Here is a 10417-nt window from a genome sequence, read left to right as displayed (position 1 = left end):
AGAAAAGCCCATGCTGTCAGCTCTATGTGCTTGTGCACCATACTGTCAGCTCTACATGCTGGCACTCCATACCATTTACAGACACCAAATGGTGGGACACCCATGTTGAGGGAGAAGAGCCACAGGAGACCAGCCTGTATTACACCTTAATGGTATTGCACCTTCCACTCCTGAATGGAGCCCTCAGCATGGATGTAAACCTGGCATGCTTTACTGATCCCTTTGACACCAGCAACCAGGGGTAGACCCTGGCGCACATCCTTGGAATGGGCTAGGCTGCAGCTCCCCCATCCATCTCCTCAAGAATTCTAATTGTGGTTCCGGTTGCACTTTTCCTCATACCTTTTATTTTATGCACAACCCATATGTGGCCCCAAATAGTATTGGGACCATCTGGTCAGCCTGGCCCTCCTGCCCCTGTCCAAACTGTCCATCTATCAAACCAGGAAGGAGCTGCTGGCAGGAGGCAGCCCAGGTAACTGTGGGGCTCTCTTCCTTTCTTTTGTGTATGTCTCCAAATGGGGTTTTGCTGGGCAGCATCACAAAGCTCTTTAGAAACATTCAAAGGTGGTAGCCAGACTCCTGTGCTGGTGTCCATCCTTGACACCCTAGCTGTTAACCTATAATCTGCATGTCTATTCTTGCACTCCCATTACTATTTTATTATTTTCCCCACTAAATTCGTTGTTCAAGTTCAGTGGCCTTTGTCTAACTCAGTGGATCTCAACATTTTCAGTCTCAAGGCATCCCTTCAACATTTTTTGGAATTTAGAGGCACCCCAGCCAAGAACCACTGAGCTGGAGTCAAGTTCGTGCCAGGTGAGGGTGAGGGGGCAGACTCTCCCCGCACTGTGCTTTTTCCACCATCTGTCCCCTCCCAGCCCCTGGTCTGTACCTGAAGGTCCAAGCACTGCTCCTCTGGGGACTCAAATGCTGGTGACCAGAGCTATGTGCACACATCGGCCCAGGAACATGGGAGGAAGGAAGGACAGGGAATGAGATGGACTGAACAGTACAACCTCACAGCCCCATAGCTGCCCATCTGCTTGCACTCATGCAGCAGCGCAAGCTGCTGGCAGCACAGGGGCCAGCGTGGGAGGTGCTGGGGGTTGGGGGGGCAGCCACAGGAATTGCTTGTCTGTGGAACGCTGGGGTACTTGGCACCAGGACAAAGGAAGAGCAATTTCTTACCTCCTGGCAGAGGAGCTAAGTACTGCAGCACCCTGTGAAAATCACTGGTCTAACTGTTGAAAGGGCTTGTACTTATTGGTAGCCCTAGGCCTGTAGTCATCATACAAGAAATAGGCTGGACTCCACCAGTGGCAAGGTGGTATTTTAAAGGGAGAATGCTTTACCTGGCAGGGGAAATACCATGACCACTAAGGCGGTTTTCCTAGTCTTTAGGGGTAAACGCTTTTCTGGCATGGTGTAGTATCCACAGAGGTAATGTATAGCAAACCTCCCACTTGGTGCTTGAGTGGGAAGATCTTGGCTTTATGCTCACTTTATGGAAATGGGAGACTTCTCCCTAGCTTGCTCCTGTGGCCATACAGCTTAGGGCAAGCAAAGCTCGGGGGCATCCAAATCCTAAGCCTCCAGGCTTGGGCCTGCACATAGGATGCCTGCCAAATGATTTGGAAACATCTGAAGCCCCAGGTGGGGTTGGAGGAGGTTTGCCATAGGGCCACTTATGGTTCTTGACTGACTCATGGATTTGGAATTGATTTAGATGATTTGGCTTGGAACACGAAAATTTTTCATTAAAAAACCCCAAACTTTGGCATGAAGCAGCATTGCTTTAGGGATATCACAGGATAATACATCCCCCAATATTTTATTGAATATTTCCTTCATTAGAGTCTAATCCATATTTGAACCTGGGTAAACCATCTGCCTCATCAGCCTCCTGCGGCACAAGTTAACTCTGTGAGCTCCACAAGTCAACTCTGTGCTGCAAAAATAAGAAGCATCTCTTATTTATTTTAAATCTGTCTCCTGTTAATCTCTCTGGGTGTCTCCTAATTTTAGTATTTTGACACTTGGTGAATAACAGTTCTTTATTCACTTTATGGACACCCTTCATGATCTTGTACACCAAGGCTGTCCAACTTCCAAGGGGCCAGGGGCCACATGCCCTACAGGATGCACCAGGGGAGTCACATACCCCATAGGCCACACAAGGAAAGCTACAACCCTCCTAGGCCACACACCTCATGGACATACTGCAGGCTTCAACATGCCACACCTGAAACTTGAACCAACCCCCTTCAGGTAGACAGACCCAATTATAGACCTCTATTATATCCCCTCTCAACTTTATTGTTTCCAAACTGAAGAGGCCTATCCTTTTCAGTCTCTTCTGCTACAGTAGCTGCTTCATACCCCTGATCATGCTGGTTGTCCTTCTCAGTCCTTTTTCCAATTTGACTATATCCTTTTTGGGGATATACTCCAAAACTGCACACAGCATTCAAGACGTGAATTTATTAAGTGGTGTGATGTTCTCACTTTTGTTTTCAACTCCTTAATGGGTGCATCTACTTGCAACACTACATCACTTTAGCAACGTGCTATGGCAACATAGCGACCACGTGCGTCTCCATGTGACCAGCATCTATTTCACCATAGCAGCGCGCTCCGCTATAGTGTGCCACTACAGTGAAGTAGCAGCTAAAAATAACCGTGTGCCTGGTGTATGGCACAGTACAGACTGCTACTACACTGTGCTTTAGTACTTTGAAAAAGGGGAAGGCATCTACATGTGCCCATAGAGCAACATTGCTACTACACTGTGCTTTAGTACTTCCATAAAGTACTAAAAGGAACTTGGGAAGCACTAAAAGGAACCTCTAAAAGGAAGTACTAAAGCACAGCACAGCAGCAACATCACTGTAGGGACACAGGTAGACAAGTTTCATAGATTTCATAGACATTAAGGCTGAAAGGGACCTTGGAAAATCTTCAAGTCCAGCCCCTTGCCTCAGGGGCAGGAAGTCAGCAGGGTCATAGGATCCTAGCAAGATAAACATCCAAATTTCTCTTGAAGGCATTCAAAGTAGGTGCTTGAACCACCTCTGGCAGCAGTCTATTCCAAACCTTGGGAGCTCAGACAGTAAAGAAGTTCTTCCTTATGTCCAGCCTGAAACAGTCATGGAGGAGTTTGAGACTGTTTGACCTCATCATCCCTTGGGGTGCTCTGGTGAACAGATATTCCCCCAGATCCTGGTGAGCACCCCTGATAAACTTACCGGCAGTCACCAGATCACCCCTGAGCCTGCACTTTTCCAGGCTGAAGAGTCCCATAGCTCTCAGGCTCTTGTCATAAGGTCTGTTTTCCTGACCTCTGATAGTTCAATGATAACTAACGTTTTATTTGCTTTTTAGGTTGCCACTACATTTTATAACGATGTTTTTACAGCACTATCTACAATGAGTGCAAGGTTTCTTTGCCAAATTGTAAGATGTACTTCAGATTACATACACAGTACTTGAAGTTGAGGCTACTGTTCCCCACAAGCATTACTTTGTACCTATCAACACTGAAGTTCACCTGCCACTTTTTTTACACACTCATTTTGGTTTTGTGAGCTCTTTCTGCAGCTCCTCACCATCAGCTTGGAGTTTGATTCCTCAGAAATATTTGTCTGCCTTCAATCCACTTCATGTTTGCATTAAGTCTGTCTGTACTTCTCAATGACAAAAATGTCAGAAAAGCCATTTTCAAGTCTGTAAAGCACAGCTAGAAAAATTCTGTATCTTTTGTCTCAGTGCCCCTACCTGACCATTAGATAGGAACATGCTTTTCTTAATAAATTTGCTTGACAGAGAAAAAGTCATATGTTCACATACTCAGACCTCTTTAGTATTGATGCTATAAGAGGTAAAAAACGTAGCTGCTTCACACCTTCCATATTGAGCTTACACATTTGACAGTTAAACATATTTACCCGTGACCCAAAAAAATCATTTGAATTGATAGATATGGAACATTCCACAATGCCTTTTCACCCCAGCAACTTTTCCGATTAAAAGAGATGTGCAAAAGCCAAAAGGAAACTAACCTTTTAATAACTTGTATTGATTCATAGCTCTCCTCTTGAGAAGCATGACATATTAAAAAAAAGTATACTTACAAATCAAGTAAAATTAAAATCATACACAATTGCTAATAGGTTAGCTTACAAGATACATAAGTAGCCCAAGACAGAGTTCCTGGAGTTGAACATTTACAAAAGTGTTCTTTTCCTTGAAATTCTCTCTGTCACATAAGAGAAAACAGATACTTCAGAAAGTTTTGAAATCATGACTAAGTGACCTAAACATAATGGAGTTTTTAAGATGAACTCCAAGTTTCTGGGAGAAACAGAATTTACAGACCTACCACTGGCAGACTGGGTGGGGAAGAGGGAGAGAAGCAGATTCCTTTTTTACCTGTAGCATTTGTAAATGGTGGTAATAGTTATAGGAACATATATCCCTGTACACTAAATTATCAGTGGGCAGACACACAAGAACCATTAACAGAGCCTAAGATGATCCCTGCCTGCAAGTACTGAAATCTAGAAGAGCAGTGCAATAATAAAAAATCATCATGTTTATTGTTTCAAAGTTTCATACTCAGTCTTCTGTGTACTTCTGCTGGCTGCTACCACTGTGAAGTCTTAACGTAGTCACTTTAAATCCACAATATGGGGAGCATCCATGTACAGTTTGTTAATACTTTACTTTCAACATTGATTGGAGAGCAGTAATTAAAAATCTTTATTGAACCAAATTCAAACTTGTTTTGTAGATGACTCGCTGTATTTCTGCTGTTACCTGTGACAACTTGTAAAACTAAAGGGTCAAAGTCACTCTGCCATCTATAAAATGAAAATAAATTTTTAATTCTTCCCAAGGAAGGAGATTTTGCATATATTATTGGTTGTTGCACCAGTGACTTGCAGCCTGGAGGCTTCAGTGAGAATACCAAGAAGCATTAGCCATCTTGCTGCTGAATGAAAGGGTTTGGAATAGCTTCCATTCCATCCTGTGGACAAATAAGAACTACAGATGTTCCTCTGCACACCACAAGTCCCAGCTGGCGGGTGTCCTCTGTAAGTTTATACTGGTCATCTGGATCTGGGGGGTGGGGGAGGTGGATGGAAAAAAAGAAAGAAAAGAATATAGCAGGAAGCTTAAGGTTAGTGACAGTGTAAAAGGAGAAGACAGTTCACCCACACAGCACACAACTTACATGTGCTCTCTTTGGGCATCTTTGCACTATTTAACTGAATCGTTATTTTTTATTGCTTTTTATAACCTTTGATAGCTTCAGAAGTTCTTGAAAATCAAGGATTTAAATTGTCCATATCCTGTGATAAGACAAGCTCTGCTTTGAAGCATATGTTGCCCCAGTTCTTTACACTTTTCTCCAGTCACACTGGAGAAAAACAAACAGGTGACAAAAGACAAAAAGGACTCCCATCTGAAACTCTTCCAAATATTTTGGGACCAATGCAAAAATAGTCCCAACTGGACTACTAAAAGGGAAACTCTTCCATGCATAATTGTTGTTTATTCAGTAAAAATTATACTTGCATCTCCTCCATACTTAGTTGTTATATGCTGCCAAGATAAAAACAGAAACGCCCTTTTGCAACCCTGAAAACCATTCTTTTTTGGAACCTGAAAACATTTAGCAATTACCACATTTAGTTGAATCCAACATGAAGTTTGCCACCCCGCTCAGTCAATATGGGAGGGGGCTGGAGATCCTCATAATAGATTCAAACGCTGGTCCAGGGCATGCACGAGCCCAAGCTCTGACTTTGGCTCTGGGAGAGACCAGAGCTGAACCACTGCCATACCTAGGCTGGGGTAGCTTGTGGATGTGGAAGATGGAAGTCATGGTGGGAGCACCTGGGGGAGACCACAGTCTGTCCTCCAACCCCACCCCTGCCTTTACTTTCAGTTTCAGCTCTGGCCTGACCCAGAGCTGCTGCCATTGCTTCTACTTGGCTGGGCTGGGCCCACTGCTGCAGACTGCCCTGGCCCCAAAGCAGAGCCATCACAAGAAGTAGGCGGTGGAGGGGTACAGGCAAGTGACAGGGACGTAGGCACAGCCACAGGAGGTACAAGGGGCAAGTGTCATGGGAGACAGGTACAGGGGTACAGACAGGGAGGGCAAGGGATAGGGGATCTGGCCCTTTGCTTCTCGCTTTCCCAACCACAGTGGTGGCTCTGGCAGAAGTGGGGGCACAAATTTAAGGCAACCTTCGAATAATTAGGTTCTATACATGGAAAAGTGTAAAAAATGTATATTTTTCCATTATAGACCCTAAAGGGGGGGGGGGGCATGTCTTGAATTCAAAGTCAGCTTGGATTTGGGTAAATACAGTACAGTAAAATCCCTGTTATCCAGCACAAGTGGGGAATGGGAGGTGCCAGGTATCTAAAAATGCCGGTTACCTGAGGCCAGCGATTTTCGGCCAGACATGGAGTGATGGGGTGGGGGTGGCAGCAGCTGCACGTAGAGCAGCTGCAATGCAGAGTGGTGGGTGGCAGGCAAGCTCCACCCCCACCCACCCAAATTCTGTTTAATAGTGTTTTGGTTACACAAATGTGGGATAACAGGGATTTTACTGTATTTAGGACTAAGCAAGTGTCTTTAAAAATCTGCTAATAGTAAAATTCAAACCTAAAACTGTGGTTGACAGGGCAGACATTGTCTTACAACAGATTAATTAAGTGCTCATGCACTTTTGTCCTTGCATACCCATAGAAAATAGTTTCAAGCTATTAACTTCAAGCTGTATAAGAATCAAAAAGAAAACAAAGTAAAATGTTATGGCACAACAAACCAAGTCAGAGTCAGCTGTACATTTTCATAGTTGTCAGGCTGCTTGTTTTGGCCAATTATAAAATTTTTATAGGAGTGATCCACTCATTTTCATAAAATAACCAAGAACAGTATTTTTCTAAGAAGCCTAAGGAATGAGACAATGAGCTCCTGCAGAGATCCATTTTCCATTTTGAGAGAAAAGGGTGATGTCAGATGCTGGACACAATTACTAACTAAGAGGTCACTGCTGTGTACAAGAGTACAGAGAGAAATCAACACCACCTGTATGTCCTGGAGGACAGTCAATCAAAATGACTTTTGTAGACCAGTTGTTCTCAACTGGGGTGCTGTGATACCAGCACCACTGCCACTGTGGGGTGAAAGTGTCCTGTATGCCTCAGGCTTCAGCAGGCACATTGGAGCCAAACTGGAAACAGCTGCAACAGAAGCGGTGCATCTGCCTGCATAACATAATACAGGCAGATGTATCTATCTGCCACAAGTCACTTCCCAATTTGGCTCTGCATGCACAGTTCCACTCAGCAGCAGGGGCAGTGATAGTGCCACAGCACCAATTGGTCTGCACCCTCCCCACTCAAGCCATATACAATATTTTGCCTACCCTCTGCCCCTTCAGTCCCTCAGTACTAACTCCCTGCGTGCTGCATGTGCAAACCCAGCACCTCAGTTGTTACAACACCAGAACTAGAGTTTGGGAAGAAATTGCCCTGGAGTAAGGGAAGAACTTGACTGAGTGATTCCTGATCCCCACCAGTGACCTAGAGCCATACATGGGGAGTCCACTGCTACACTGGGAGCAAATGTGTGCAGGGCCAGCCAGCAGCCAGCTAGGGGAGCACTCCCAGCCAGCAGCCTGAAGGACTGAATATAATATAATAATTACATAATCCGTTAATAACATTAATCCATCAAACACTTAGAATATTTACATTATATTTTTAGTGTATTTATATTCCTTTTTTTTTAAATGGGGTGCCACTAAATTCTGAAAAATTTTGGAGGGGTGCCTTTAGTTTAAAAATGTTGAGAACTACTACTGTAGACAATGAAACACTGATTCAGCAACAATATGCTTACCATACTTTTCTCCACAGAGTCACTTTTATTGGCCTAATACTTTTAATCTTGTTTTCCTTCTATGGATTAAACTGTCAGTCAGATCACAGGTACTAGGGTTCTCTACCTTTCAGATACGTTTTATGGTTAAACGGTTTGAAGGTGCTTTCAGATTTCACCATAAAGCAATCCTTATAAGAAAGGAAGCTTCCACAGTTAAAGGTTTCAAATAGCATATTACATACCTCTCATATATTCAATAGTACCATCAAGTACAAGATTTAGAAGAGGGTCAAATCCTTTCAAGACTCCACTAGCTATTAAAGACAAAAAGAAAAGACCCAAAGCATACAGTTAGAGACCATAATATATAAATACAGAAAAATACTTAAGGAAGAAATCTGTCAAAGTCAAGATGCAAGGAAAAATAACATATTCAGTTTGAAGCTCACCTTCCCTACCACCTTGAAACTTTACTCGAATTGTTTTGTCTATGTACTTTGAGAGATCCAAGATACTTTCTTTCTTCTTCTTCTCTTTATCCTGGAAAAAAAGAAAAAGAACTAACAGGAAGTAAAAGTAAAGCAAGGTCATCATTTGACTATGCCGATATACTGCATAGAAGAATAAAATCCTGTAACACAAGTTATTACTATTAACAAATACCAAAAAAGTGTCTGTATACATGTATTTTTCAATGTGGACTGCCAATATCCCAAATACAGGTTAATCTAAGCCTAAAATTCCTCTTACACAACAAATCCTTGTTCAATTTGGAATACTGCATAAGTTTTATGTGACAACAGGTATACTTGAACTAAAACAACTACAGCCTACTTTATTAGGTGGGTCCTTCAAATCCAAGTCAAGTTATTCAAGACTTGCCCTCACTCAGATGTGTAACATATGCCCTAACCTAATCATTGATCCATCCTAACAAAGCACACTACAAGCCCTTGAGATTTCATTTTCAACAACAGCATTACCGACTTACAAATCATGCACAATCTTTCACTTTCTCCATATAGATAACGTAGCATAAGGGGGTAGGCAATTATTTGGGCCCACAGGCCACACAGGGAGTTTTGCTGAGGTGCCACGGGCCAGGTCAACACCCCACCTCTTCCTGACTCACCAAAACTCCCTATGTGGGATGGGGTTGTGACCAGACTGGGAGTGGTGCGCAGGAGGGGTGGGTGAGGCTGGGATCATGGGGTGGGGTTGATCTGCTGCCCACAAGTCCCTGTGATGGGAGCAGGTTCCATGGGCAGGGGCATGCAGAGAACAGATTGTGGGTCTGCCCTGGCCCAGTCCTGTGCTACTACTACCCCAAGATCCTGGGATTTCCATGGAAACCAGCCAGGGACCACGCAGGCAGGGCACTCCAATCAAATCTGCCCAGTGGATTGCCCTGCCCACAGTTTCCAGATGGTCTCCATGGAGCCCCTGGGATCTTGGGGAGGTGACAGCACAAGGCCAGGGCAGAGCCCCAATTCTGTAAGAAAGGTTGTGCACTGACTGCATCGCAGCTCTGCCCCAGTCCTGCACTGTCACCAGCTACCCCAAGATGCTGGGGTCTCCCTGGCCCTGCTCGCCTGTTCTGCTCCCAAACAGTGCTCCCCACTGACCCATGGCCCCATCCCAGTCAAGTGCACTGCTGGTATGGGTCCCACCAATGGTGATGGGTGTGGGGTGGATGGGCCCAGCAGCAGTGGCAGCTGGAAGGAGCCGCTGTTGCTTCCAGGGCTGCCAAGAAATGGGGTCCAGGAGCTGCCCTACCCCAGCCCCACTGTGTCCAGGTACACACAACAGCCCAGGCACTTGCCATGGGCCAGGCAAATATCACTCTGTGGGCCATACATGGCCCTACAGCAGGGGCAGGCAACTATTTCGGGCGGAGGGCCACTTACCCAGTTTTGGTAGGCTGTCGAGGGCTGCATGGGTAGCCCCACCCCTTAACGGGTGCCCCGCCCCCTGGTCACCATCTTGGAACCAATGTCCCAGCGTCTTGGGACCAATGTCCCAGGGCCAGCACTGGTAGGGCCCAAAGCAGAGCACAGGCTGGCAGGGGCTTGTGGAGCCGAGTTGGGCTGCACCAGCAAGGAGAGGGGGGAGCTGGCCCGGCTCCATAGAGCCCTGCCAGCTGCAGCCCCCGCGCTCCTGCCGCCCTGCTCTGGGCCCCGGGACACCAGTGGCGGCCCCCGTGCCCCCCCTGGCTCCCCGCCCACTCACTCCCAGTGCCCCCAGCCCCACGGTACAGGTGGGGGACAGCACATAGCCCCGACCCCCAGGAGCTGGTGCTGAGTGCGGGGAAAAGTGGCCCCTCACCCGCCCCATGGCCAGCGTTCCCTGCTGCAGGCGCTCACAGCCCACGCGGGGCCCAGGCTGGCAGCGGGGCCGGGTTACATGGTGGTGCTGAGCCATGGGGGGGAAGGGAAAAGCAGCCCCTTGACTGCTCCATGGCCGGCACCCTGCACTGCAGCTGCTCGCAGGCCACACGGGGCTGCCACGGCCCGC

General features: G+C 46.1%; 1 protein-coding gene across 1 annotated transcript; it reads right to left on the bottom strand.

Annotated features, from left to right (window-relative positions):
• Positions 1–4048: 4048 nt before the first annotated feature.
• On the bottom strand, positions 4049–8512 carry LSM7 (LSM7 homolog, U6 small nuclear RNA and mRNA degradation associated). The gene is made up of 3 exons (XM_014526294.2): positions 8353–8512; positions 8146–8217; positions 4049–5121 (listed from the first exon to the last, which is right to left on the bottom strand). The coding sequence occupies exons 1-3, from the start codon at positions 8495–8497 to the stop codon at positions 4979–4981; spliced, it is 360 nt and encodes a 119-aa protein (XP_014381780.1). The 5' UTR covers positions 8498–8512; the 3' UTR covers positions 4049–4978.
• Between the last annotated feature and the right edge of the window lie 1905 nt (positions 8513–10417).

Source organism: Alligator sinensis, unplaced genomic scaffold, assembly GCF_000455745.1.
Source record: "Alligator sinensis unplaced genomic scaffold, ASM45574v1 scaffold189_1, whole genome shotgun sequence".
Classification (NCBI taxonomy): Eukaryota; Metazoa; Chordata; order Crocodylia; family Alligatoridae; genus Alligator; species Alligator sinensis.
This window is presented reverse-complemented; position numbering and strand designations above follow the sequence as displayed.

Coding starts and splice junctions, on each gene's coding strand:
- LSM7 (XM_014526294.2), bottom strand. CDS start 8,497: ATGATGACCTTGCTTTACTTTTACTTCCTGTTAGTTCTTTTTCTTTTT. Junction 8,218..8,352: donor GTTTCAAGGTGGTAGGGAAG/GTGAGCTTCAAA, acceptor TGTCTTTAATAG/CTAGTGGAGTCTTGAAAGGA. Junction 5,122..8,145: donor TACTATTGAATATATGAGAG/GTATGTAATATG, acceptor CCCACCCCCCAG/ATCCAGATGACCAGTATAAA.